This window comes from Nylanderia fulva, unplaced genomic scaffold (assembly GCF_048542155.1).
Source record: "Nylanderia fulva isolate GAGA-0341 unplaced genomic scaffold, ASM4854215v1 Scaffold33, whole genome shotgun sequence".
In the NCBI taxonomy this organism is placed as follows: domain Eukaryota; kingdom Metazoa; phylum Arthropoda; class Insecta; order Hymenoptera; family Formicidae; genus Nylanderia; species Nylanderia fulva.
Window position 1 is genome coordinate 1,905,691 of NW_028190400.1, and position 12,716 is coordinate 1,918,406.

A 12,716-nucleotide genomic window follows, 5' to 3' on the forward strand; every position below is an offset into this window, starting at 1 on the left:
GAAAATGGAACAAATTAGAAGAAATAAGACAAAGTACACTTCACCATATACATCTTCGTGGCCTACTAAAAAACCTGCTGATGCTAGAATTTTACCCGAGGAATATTGGAAATATCTACAAAGAAATACTCAAGAAGCAAATGATAAAAACACTAGGTAACTTTAACCAAATTTTTTAATTTAGGAAAAAATGTGCGCGATACATAATTTTATATGCATACTAATACATTCATACATACATACACACATATATATGATATTTTTATCGAGAATTTTGATAGTATGTCTATATTATTACATTATATTCGCACGTGTGAAAGATTCAATATCTAAATTTATACAAAAAATCTTAATCATAAATTTTAAATATTTAATGTTAAAAAACGGATTCATATTGTTCGGCAAATAGTTAATAATATTTAATGAAAGTAATTTCAAAGCAGTTCCATTTTTAGACGTCATCAGAATCCTATATCAGAACCGACGGTGAGCTATTATTCCTCCGCAAATTCATACAAGACTCTTAAACGTAATTCTTATCCACGTTCGATGCATTTGAAATATCCCTCTGGTCTTACGGAAGTACCGCAGCTATATCAACAAAATACTACGAAATCTGGTAAAAATAAAGATTATACTAACAATGTTGCTGTGGTAAACAAAGATCGATATAAGAATCGACAAGAAGATGATAGCAATGTAGAATACATTGATGAAGAATTAGGAAATTTTACGGAAGATAATCTAGAGGATGATGTTGAAGAGGAAGGTATGAAATATAAAGATAAAATTGATTTTTCTTTATTCTCTACAAAATTCTATTATGTATTTTCGAATAAATATTAAGAGAATAATAATTGATAGATCCATTCACATATATAATTTAATACATGAATAAAAAACTATCACCAATTATTTTAAAATTATTATTGTATATATGAACATACAAAACATAAAAAAATCATAAAAACCTTGATGTTGATTCTTAAAAAATGAAAATTAATAATTATATATATAAAAAACATAGCATATATTATGTTATACAAAATAATTATATATGTGATTATAAAAAGACAGTAAAAACTTTAAATCTTTTTGCTACTATATTTAGTTTGTCAAAACAAAATATATTACTGCAGCAGAAAACGATCAAGAAAGGGTCGGTGAGTCTCTCAACAAGGAGTACGATGAACAGGAAGCAGACGACGAGGTAGATGAAGAATCTGATGCACTTGCTGAACCACATGCGATACAACGAAATACAGTTAAGAAAGATGCTTCGCTGCGAACGCAGCAACGAATGCAAATAATTAATCAACAACAAAATCCGCATAGAGTTCATTACTCTCAATATTCACCAAAACTGTATCAAGCTCATCCTTCACCAACAAGGTTTGTAGTATAAAAATTCATGAAATATTGTATACGTCAATATTATTTAAAACATTTAATTTAGCAAACAATGTCTTTATTAAAATAAAACAGGATTTATTATAGATTATTTCTCTTGAGAAATTGAAAATTTATTTGAAAAGGTACATTTGTTGTTGTTTTATTTATAAAAAATTAGATTTGTTTTATTTTAATTAAATAAATTGGTTTATTCTAATTTTCAATTTATGTTAGTATAATCATACTATAACGTGGATGGTCTATTCAAAGCTAATGGAGAACTAAATGAATTATACATGACAAAGTAGTATGAATCAGAAATTAAAGGCATAAAGCACATTATAAACGGGATATGTAATAATTAAACAGCTCCATGATAAATCATCTACATTATGCTTTTGACTCGATATCCTTTTTAATCATATACATTCTATCATCGATATGACAATTTTCTGCGAAGTACCCATGTGATTAGGTATTATCGCAACGTACTCGATCGCGATATCCATGAAGCGATGTCGGAAGAAGATCTGTATACGGCTCAAGCGTTGAAAAATCCTCCTAGAAGATTATCAGCGGGCTGTCATCAAAATTGGATTCCGCACAGGAATTCAACCGATCGATATGACACAATAACCTCGCCAAAGCAGTCAAGTCGCCGAGCGCAGACGAGACCAGAAATGAAGTCCTACACGGAAGCAGAACTTGTCGATAGAAAAAAATGCAGCCGTTGCGGTAATGTCTCGATTAGGAGACATCCTAAAGAAATTTCCAAAAGAAATAATTGCAGATTCCAAGATAACCCTAATATCTCGACTAAAGGGCATTACGGTAAGCGAGACATAAGATCGTTCTAAGATTAAAAGAAGTTAATCATATTTAAAATTATTGTTATAAAAACTATAAGTAGAATTAAAATAACTACATTTGCTATTACTTATAATAATCAAAAGAATTGTTTTTTTAATTGATTAATTAATTAGATTTTTAGTTTGATTTACAATTATTTGATTTTGTTATATAGATTTTGATATAAATATCCGAGAGAGAGAGAGAGAGAGAGAGAGAGATAGAAAAAGACAATAATGTAATATTTTTATCAATAAGTGTATCATTTATTTCAGGCAATGATGCCGAGATCCTCGATCAATCCTGGTGCGGGTATTGTAAGCCGAAATATCACATTGTAGAAAACATGGGACCTTGTGAAATTCCATCACCGGCTTTGTATTCGATGAAAACGCGACACAGGGACTCTAATATACCAATGTACGAAACGTTGGAAGGAAGACATGCAATAGACGAGTTGTCACATAAATTCGCACGAATACCATCTAGATATACCAAAGACACACCAAACATTTTACGCGATAGGACCAGACACTCTGCGCAAACAGCACAGGGTGCAACCAGGATGTCCGTTCATTATGATGCTTAAATCATTCCTTTCTAATTTTGTCACTTTTATAAAGGAAAAATGAAGAAAGCTAATGTTTTACAGATGTAATACGCAAAATTTTTAGGATAAATTGTCTTCCAAGAATATATCTGCAAAAAGTCGAAACTTGTTTCTTATGTTTTGAAGAATAATAATTATTAAAATGAAACTATCGAAATAATTTTTAGAAATAACTCGCTGCATGTTACAATATGTGACATTGAAAACTAATTCAGATAATTATTACGAAAGATATTAAATATCTTATTATGCTTTACGAGAAAAAAAGAGATATTTAGAGCAAAGTTTTTTCTAAATATAAATATTGCTGCTTTGAAACTATCTTTCACCGAATCATAATGTTAGATAATTCAAATGACGCGAAATCCGATAAAAGATAAAATCGAAAGTTGACACAACGAGAGATGCAAATCAGAAGATCGCATCTTGTAACAATCACAGACGCTAATAATAATGCTTCTATTCTCAATCACTTCCTTTCTACCGGTTGTCCAATATATATTTTTGTAACTGTCTTTCGAATCGTGTAGATGTATTCTGTGTAGTTTAAATGATAAAAATTTATGCTATGAAAGCATGAAAATTAGTTTCGCAATGTACATACAAATTAAATAAAGCCAATAAAGCTGACGTCAAAGCGATATATGTACATCTTACTCAATTTTAATTATAAAGAGACAAATGTCATCTTACGTCTTTTGGCACTGGCGCACAAAAAAATTAACTGTAAATATGTGATACTATAATTTAACGAACTATACAATAGACGTTACGCGTACATGTCAATTGGAGAATAAACTCTAAATTGTACATTAAACATAAATAGTCTGTTTAATTATGTGACCTCAAATCAATATCCATACCTTTACAATAATACCCATATTAATTTGCAATAATACATTTGACAAAATTATATTTATATTTTTTATATAAAAAAATTAAATAATTTACAGCACAAAAAATATCATTTAATACTAACTTAATACCGCCAAAATAAATATAAGTTTGTTTAAACTTTATAATTATAACACATGGATAATATTCTTAAGTTTTTCGGATCTATGAATAAAAAGAATTATTATCGTATATTACGCGAGTTGCAAACAATTTTTACTCGTGATCAAAGAAGAGGAAGTATATAAGCTTTTTATATGGTTACCAGCCGGACACAAAGGATAAGCTCCGACTGAAGCTTTTGTTTAAATATATTAATAACGTTCAGAAACTATGTCGCACTAACATACATAACGGAGCAAGATTACGGTCTTTGTTCAATTAAACGTAATATCTTTATTACTTCAACACAATGTAAAAGTGGATGTTAGTTATTATAAGAGAGATGTGATGATATAGGAAATTTAGATTTTTATAAATTAAATATTTTGTAAACAATAAATATATTGTCCTTTAACTAAAAGAAATGAAGATAGTATATATGTAACAATTTAATAATATATTTACAGATAGTTATTATATGGCAGATAGATTTCTTAAGTTTTAATAATTGTTAAATATAATCTTTAAAAAAAATATGACATTGTTACAAAAATGAAAGACTATTAATGCACATGTGGATCACGCATATTATTCTTTTATACAAAAATTTGACATGGGTGATGGTTAGTAACTAATATTCGCTCGTTATGCGAAAGCCTCATTGTCACCGTGATAAATTAGCATACGACCCGTGTCAAAGCATCACAAAAAGCTTTTGACGCACAATCATGTAGACTTCGCCATTACGGAGATACGAGGAAAGATATCAATCAATGCATAATATACCATTTCATCACAAATTTCATTTATCCAAAATCAATTAATATGGTTATTACCATTACAAAATCCTCATCATAATTAACATCATCATGTATATTTTAAAAGTCATTATCGGTAAATCATAAATTTTCATATGTGTTAAAAATATAAATGTGTGTTAAAAACACGAATAAATTAAATATAATATTACTTTAATTATTTTTTAAATTAAATTAAGCAAGTTAATTAAGTATGAAAAATAATGATAAAGCCGTCTTATATAACTTTTATTACAATTAAAGAAGATACTACACGTGACTGTTTTATATGCTTAGTGACTTTTCATAATCTATTGTATTAAGCAAATAAAAAATTCAAGTCTTACATTTAGTTTTTACATTAAATATTGTTTGAAAAAAGTGTTCCTACATCCATATATAATAATATAATATATTTCTCTAAAACATAGAAGAAATTTAAATATACGGAAAAATAAAAAAATATATAATTATATTTTTTATATCTTTTATTCTTGTTTCTTTTCGAGTAAATTTATAAGTTTGCAAATTTCTTCGAAACCGACAGATCATCGTACAAAGAAACTCATGCGTAAATAAAGCTATGCGATAAGATCGAAATCGTCACAGGACGAAAAAGAAGAACGAAGGCGAGATGAGCTTCGATATCTCGCGCTACAACCCTGTGCGAGATGTAAGCTCCGCCCTATCCCTCGGTTACAGCGGGACTTCCAAGAGCTCTGCAACCCCCACTTTCAACGGAGGGTATCCCAACCCCTGCTCCATCGTCGTTGGCATCCGTGGCATTCCAATTAGCTCGCGAATCAAAAGAGCCCCACTGCCTTTGTGGGGTCTCACCCTACCCCCAGTAAACTCGCTTGTTCTCTCTCTATCGCTCTATCTCGTTAACCACCCTCTCTCTGTTCGTCTATCTATCCGCCTTGCTATCTGCTTTATCGCACTTTCCATATATTTATCTTTCTGTCTAAATCACTACGCTTGTATATGTACAGTTTTCCATGCATTATTTTATACACGTGTTTCATTTTTGTATACAATTTCTTTTTATATAAAAGCATATCATCGTATTTGAATTATCCATTCTGACAAGAAAATATATTTGCTTTGTAATTTGGAAATCGTGTTTGATATATTTTTAAACGTAAAATAAAAATATAGATTTAATGCAAGTTATTATTTTTATATTCTTTAAAAGTATAGACAATAAAAAAAAATTTCTTTTATACTATCCTCACAGCCCTTACCTAGCTCTTTTCTTTCTTTTTTCTTCCAAGTTTTCCCTCCTTGCTTTGCTCATTACTACATCCCTCCGTTTATATTTGTTGCTTTTTTATCTTTTCCCCTTTCTCACTGAATCGTTTCCGCCTCCTCTACGTTATATTCAGCGTCCTTCATTCGCGGGTGGTTTTTAGTGAAATAAAACCAAGCAACGGTAAAGAGCAGCCGTTACGAGAGAACAGAGGTGGGTGGATGGGATTAACCGCAGTTTTAATCGTGAACCCTCTTCTTTGACGAACGAGATTCATATAAACGCATGAGCACTTTGGTAAAACAACCGAATTACATTGCTTGCCTTTAACTGGTATACAAATTCTTGTGGGCGGTTTAAATATATTGTAAATTAATAATCAATTACTTTATAATTCCAAACAGTATTATGCAAAATTTATACGAGCGATAAAATAAATAATTAGATTACAATCTTTTAACAGAGCGAATAAAATTTAAACGGAGAAAAAGTAAATTATATATTTTGCCAAATATATAAATATTGTAAGTTTTTACACATATCAAGTCTGCAAATGTGCCAAAACAAATATTAAATAAAAAATATGCGGGATTAAAGAACGGCGTTATTTTTCTTTAAAAATTCCAAAAAATGCAATTTTGCTGAAATAAATTTGAAGACATTCAGAAATATGGCGAAGCAGATTTCAATATTCTCGGCGGCCGAATGACAAATTGGTATTGCAAAGCGACTCTTGACGTTTCCCTCGGCCTTTCGCGTTTTTACTCAAACGGACATCCATGTACACCAGTTGCTCCGGGTAATTGAAATCGGAGAAAACCGCTCGTGGTGTTTCCCTCTCTCCGACTCGGTCACGACGGAGCGCAACGCAAATTTTATTACGGCGCGCCTCTATCCCACTTCGTTAGATACCACTTTGTTTATCATTCGCGGATATTAAAATCGTCAATGTGATGTGTATTCAGCATCGTTCCGCCATTTGCATGCACATTACCAGCCCTTCACATTTTCATATTTTCGCAATTTACTCTTTTCTCGAATATTTGTAAAGAAATTAATTTGTATTATACTAATATTTAAATATTTATTATTATCATGTCAATTACAATAATATATTAATTAAAATTTAAAATTGTTTTCCAGACATGTTTAGAATTTTTTTTTCTTTACATTTAAATTTGTTACAAAAACATAAAAGCTATAAATAATATAATATATTGTTGCGATGATTTAAACATGTATTTGATACATGTTTTCATACAATTTAAAAACACAATAGTTTTATTTAAATAACAATATGTACAAAACTATTGCATACAATAATATCAATAGTATAGTATGTAAAAAAATCTTGTAGTGATGTGAGGACAGTAATCGTGCATGATGCAAATTTCCCAGCAACGATCAAAGGAGACATTCCTATGTTCGAAATACGCAATCTTCATTTTATCTCACTGTTAAATTGATATCAAACGTGCTATCTCCGAAATTTGCATGTAAATTTGTATGTGGAAACCTATGAACTAATTTTAACAACAGAATATTTTTAAATATTTCTATAAAATATATATTTTATAAGTTGATTCACTGTTTAAAAAATAAATAAGAAATAACGCAAAAGTTCTCTTTATTTTTTACATGGAAATGTGAAAATTAATAAAATTCAAGTCGCGTTTTAATTGTCAATTAATTTCAACATTTTTGGCATATATTGTGCATTCCAATAAAGGTATAATATGCTTTGCAAAACGATTCAAAAGGTTACAGAAATCTCGAACGTTTGTGCCGCGCTTCAGCATCTAATTAATATTGCGGACACGACGACGAGCGGTCGAGTATAATTTATTACGCGACGAAACGACTGGTCGCAATTGCAATATTCTTCCTAGATACGAATGTCTCTCATCGGTCGGTAGCATGAGCGATGCCTGTGTTATTAAAGAGCGAGAACCGTGCAAATATTTTTGTAATGATTAGAACCGCGTCCTGTCAGCAAGGCTAGCCGATTACATCTGCATATTTGTAGTCATTATTATACATCATAACTTCAATCATTACTCTTGTATTTAACTATGACAAACTTTAATATATAATGGTGATTTGTTTTAATATAATAAATGCCATTCATTCAGATATTAATTAGTAGCAAAATATGAATGATCTCTCGAACAAGCTTCAAATATTTGATTATAATTCATTCACTCGGTTAGATAATGTATCTTATTAGTATTATATAATGCATTATGCATTGTTAAGGTAGCGCAATTATAAACATTTTTGGCAAATAAAAAAGAATAACAAACAATGTTTTATGTATAATGTATTCTGATTCATAGAATATAATCATCGTAAATGATAATAAAGTTATTAAATAATTTTATATTTAGGGATATTAAAATTTTTTGTATTTATGCGTATATATAATTGATTGATTTAAATAACAAAGTACGCTAAAGATAAATGCTTTCATATACGTAGCCAAAGTGGTACTTGTGATGAATTTTGTGCAGCTTTTATGGAAATTAAAACGTACAATCGAAATTCTTCAAAAAATCATGTAAAAAATAATATGATATTTTACAAAAATATTTGACTATTTATGGTTGATTGATTACAAGTGGATGCATGGTCCATACTTCGTACACATTGCGCGCTAAATGCTACTAGAGAAATGTATTGTTACATCAAAACTGAAAATATTATTATTATATTTTTTATTTTTAATTTTTTTTCAAAGCAAATGTGTAAAATGTTTGACATTTAAAGAAAAGAAAATTAGGAAATGTTATATAGTATTTTCTCTATATATTACTATAAATTGTTTAAAAATATAAAAATTTGACTAAAATATTTTGAATATAATTATTTAAAATAAAATTTAAAAAAATATTTTAATTAGGTTGCTAAAGATAAGTGCAGCACAAACGTATCATAATCCATAAATATTTGTAATTTATATTCGAGCGGCAAATAATCGAGATTTTGAGATGCTTGGTATTTGACTAAATGAGGGTATCGTACACGCGTGTTTGTAGCCGTCACTAATCATGACCACGAATATACATGCCGTAAAAAGCATAACCACTATGCAGGACGAACGATGGAAGGGGAACGTACGCCTGAGGGGCTGCATACAGGTCGCATTCATAACATCAGACAGGGTAATAAAAGTCAGCACCCTGCTCCCGCCGCTTTCTACGTCGCGTCGCCCTCGTTCTGCCTGGATACCCAGAAGAACGCAGAGAAGTAGGGAAAAGGACGTAGAAATGCGTAGGTGAGTCAAAAAAGCGAAGAGAGAAAGAGAGAGAGAAATTCTGTGACTCGTATTGTTCGTGCAAGCATGTGGCATATTCATGAGACGTCGTTTTATATACTATATATATATATATATATATAGCACATATATTGTATTTACATATATAGCTATATGTAAGTACATATACATATATTTTAATATGTTCAAATATTTCTTCGAAAATTTGATTGAAATTTAGCGATTTTAGAGGCAAATACTTTTTTTATAATAAAAAAGAATTTACATAATTATTTTATTTTATTTTATTTAATCATGTAAACAAGAAGAGAACCCTCTAATACAAAAAAAAAATACAAAACTTGAATGGACGAATTCTTAAAGATGTAATATAATTCTTTTAATATTTCGGATCCTAATGTATGTATAAAAACAGAAAATATAATTCAATTTATATAAAAAATTTATATTGAAAATGGCATTTTTATAATTATTTTGTGCTTTGAATGATGATAGATAAACTAAGCTTTCCTGCAAAGCGATTGAAATAAATATATTATTATGCAACTTGTTTATCATTATAATAATTGCAGTAAAATAACAGATTTATTAAAAAAAATTATTTTAGAAACGCTAAACATAAAACGCTTGAAAGAATTGATTTTCAAAGGCTTGATTCGCTATGTGACTAATTAGAAAGGCGATGTGATCGTACTTCGACAGTCACTTTGCCCCAAATATAATCCCCCTGTTGTAAACCACTTCAAGGGTCACCCTTCCTAGTCAGGTCAAGTGTTTTCTCTCATTGCGTCGTTTCGTTCATCTGAAGGGTGCTACCGAAAGAATCGCAACTATTTCATTTTGAGACAGATTAGACAGATTAGTGGACAAGGATACACGACCAGGCAATATTTAGCGATGTCATCTACAACGCGACATCAGGGGGTCGAAGAATATTATTTTTTTTGTCAATTCGATGTGTCATAAATTTATGGCAAATACAATACTTGAATACACAAAAATTTACAAAGAATTCCTAAACATCAGTTTTATTTTAATTAACACTAACGTGTAAATGTTTATATTTTTTATAAATAAACGTAAAATTTAGCAGTAATCTTTTCAAACATATGTACAACCGCATAAGAACACATATGTAAACTAGTCAATACTTTTAATATTTTAGTTTCTGACACGAAATAAAAGTTATTTGATATATTTATCTTGAATAAACTTTTTGAAATGGCAAAATAACAAATCTACAAGAAATTTTAAAATATTCTAAGTAATTTAAAAAAAATACAAACTAAAACGCTATATCAGTTTTTGTAAAATTTAAAACATTTTTTTGACTAAATTAAACTTTTATATAATAAAAATAATATTTATCAAAAAATAAGATAAAAAATATAAAAGAATTATTTTAAATTACTTAATCTGATATAACAACTTAATAAATTTTGTTTTTTTACATTTTTTTTAAGAGACAAAACATTATTTTATTAAGAAATAAATAGTATCGAACAAAACATGAATGCGCAAAGGGTAAAAGATTTACTATCATGTAAGAGACACGTAAATCTTTAATACTTGTATCACATGTTACTAATTACGTGGCGCTTTGAAGTTTTAATGCCTTCATCTTTGTGTAAGCTCTTCTCTCAAAAAGGATTAAATCGGATTCCAATGTTTAATCTTTCTCTACATGAATCTGTAAAAGTCAAAGAACGTTAATTAAAGTAATTCTTAATTAATGAGAGCAACAAACGGATCTCGTTAATATTTTGAAATATATTATTTTGAAATATTAATATGTTGTGTGTGTGTTTGTGTATGTAAATGTGCCAGACAAAAGAAAATATCACTTTAGCTATCATCAACTGATTTCTGTCAAAAAATATTAATCGCGGGTAAGGTATTGCGCTCGCAACATATTATTTACAACATATTGCTATTTTCATTTTTTAACATAAATAATATTTTAATTTTATTTTTTTAATTAGCAAATAAATGCTTTATTATATTTTTTGACAGAAATCAGCTGATAATTATCAAAAATATTAATCGCGTTTAAAGTATTAAAATATATTATAATATATTATTTAATCTATTTTATCTTATCCCCGCGAATAATATTTTTTGAATCCTATGCCCTAACTATGTAAAACTCGAATATCACAGTTTAATGTAGTTTTTCCTGTTTATTTTGAAAAGGGCGCGTGCTAGAACAAAGAGGTGTAAATGACAGTCTTATAGAAATCGACGAAATCTACACATTCACCTTATATTCCATCTGCGTAGGAATCAGCATTTTGAAGATATAGCCATTCAATTCAGTTTTCGTATTTTGTATCTCGAAAAGACTGCTCAAAAGGTCTTAGAGCAAAGGTGCGAAGGGTAATTTCGTAGATATTACCGTTTAATTTCGATTTTCGTATATAAAAAATGCGTTTATATAAAAAAATGCGACCTAGGGCAAAAAGGTGCAAAGAGCAATTTTTTAAATTATTAATGAATCTTAAGAAAATTGACGAGATCTACAAGTTTTTACCCTTTGTCTTATCTGCATAAAATTCACCATTTCGGAGATATTGTTTAAATTGTTTCCTTTTTTATCCCGAAAAAGCAGCATCCTACGGCATAAATGCAAAGGACTATCTTGTAAAAGATCGTAATTATGAAAAAAAATCTTAATTATAATTTATATAAATTTTTTTACATACGTTTTTAATTTTAGAAAAATTTGATTAAATGTTTAATTTTGAACATTTTAACGAGAAATTTCGGATCAATTATTTTTACGAAATAATTAGTAGAGTGGTCACATATGCAAGTAAATCTAGACATCTTCCAAGGTTGAGATACTGGCTGCTAATGAAATAGGAATCGTTATTATCAGTGGTAGTTAAGTTTAAATATTTTTAATTTATTGTGTTTAATAGATAGTTGGTGAAGATAGATAGCATTAAATAATTTTAACGATTTAAATGTATAAAATATTATATTAATGAATATTTTTTAAACAATTTTTTATATACTTATATTTCTACAATATATATTATAAAGTTTAGACATATATTATTTCTAAGCATAGCCTATCAAAAGCATTTATGTAAGCTGAGACATAAATATATTTTTATTTATCTTCGTGTAAATTTGCAAATATCAATATAAATAAAGCGAACATATTTTTCCAATGCAACATATCTTAAACAAACAAATAAGGAGGAAAAAATATACTGTGTATTATATATGATATTACGAGAAAATTTTTGTTAAAATATTTGTTTAAACATTAATTATTATTTCATTTAATTGTTTACATGACATAATAAAGTACAATAACTTCTATAAATTCTTAAGATGCAATACTCTATTCTTTATTATTTTCTCTGCTGATTTTATTTATAATGAATCAATAAAATTTGTATCTTTGGCTCAAAGCATTTGACATATGCATTTTTTAATTTTTGCATCTGATATACTTATTGATTGATATACAAATATGCTGAAGTCTAGCGCCATCTTTGATATACCCCTAGATATAATACCAATGTAAAAATGGAAACA

General features: G+C 28.7%; 1 protein-coding gene across 1 annotated transcript; it reads left to right on the forward strand.

The window, feature by feature from the left end:
• On the forward strand, positions 1 to 3,645 carry LOC114931271 (uncharacterized). Its single transcript, XM_085484969.1, has 5 exons — positions 1 to 156; positions 456 to 769; positions 1,140 to 1,392; positions 1,868 to 2,223; positions 2,517 to 3,645. The coding sequence occupies exons 1-5, from the start codon at positions 5 to 7 to the stop codon at positions 2,828 to 2,830; spliced, it is 1,389 nt and encodes a 462-aa protein (XP_085341095.1). The 5' UTR covers positions 1 to 4; the 3' UTR covers positions 2,831 to 3,645.
• The last annotated feature ends 9,071 nt before the right edge of the window (positions 3,646 to 12,716 follow it).

Bases quoted from the DNA above. Each gene is read 5' to 3' on its own strand.
- LOC114931271 (XM_085484969.1), top strand. From the start codon at position 5: ATGGAACAAATTAGAAGAAATAAGACAAAGTACACTTCACCATATACA. The intron at 157-455 runs GTAACTTTAACC...TTCCATTTTTAG, and splicing joins GCAAATGATAAAAACACTAG to ACGTCATCAGAATCCTATAT. The intron at 2,224-2,516 runs GTAAGCGAGACA...CATTTATTTCAG, and splicing joins CTCGACTAAAGGGCATTACG to GCAATGATGCCGAGATCCTC.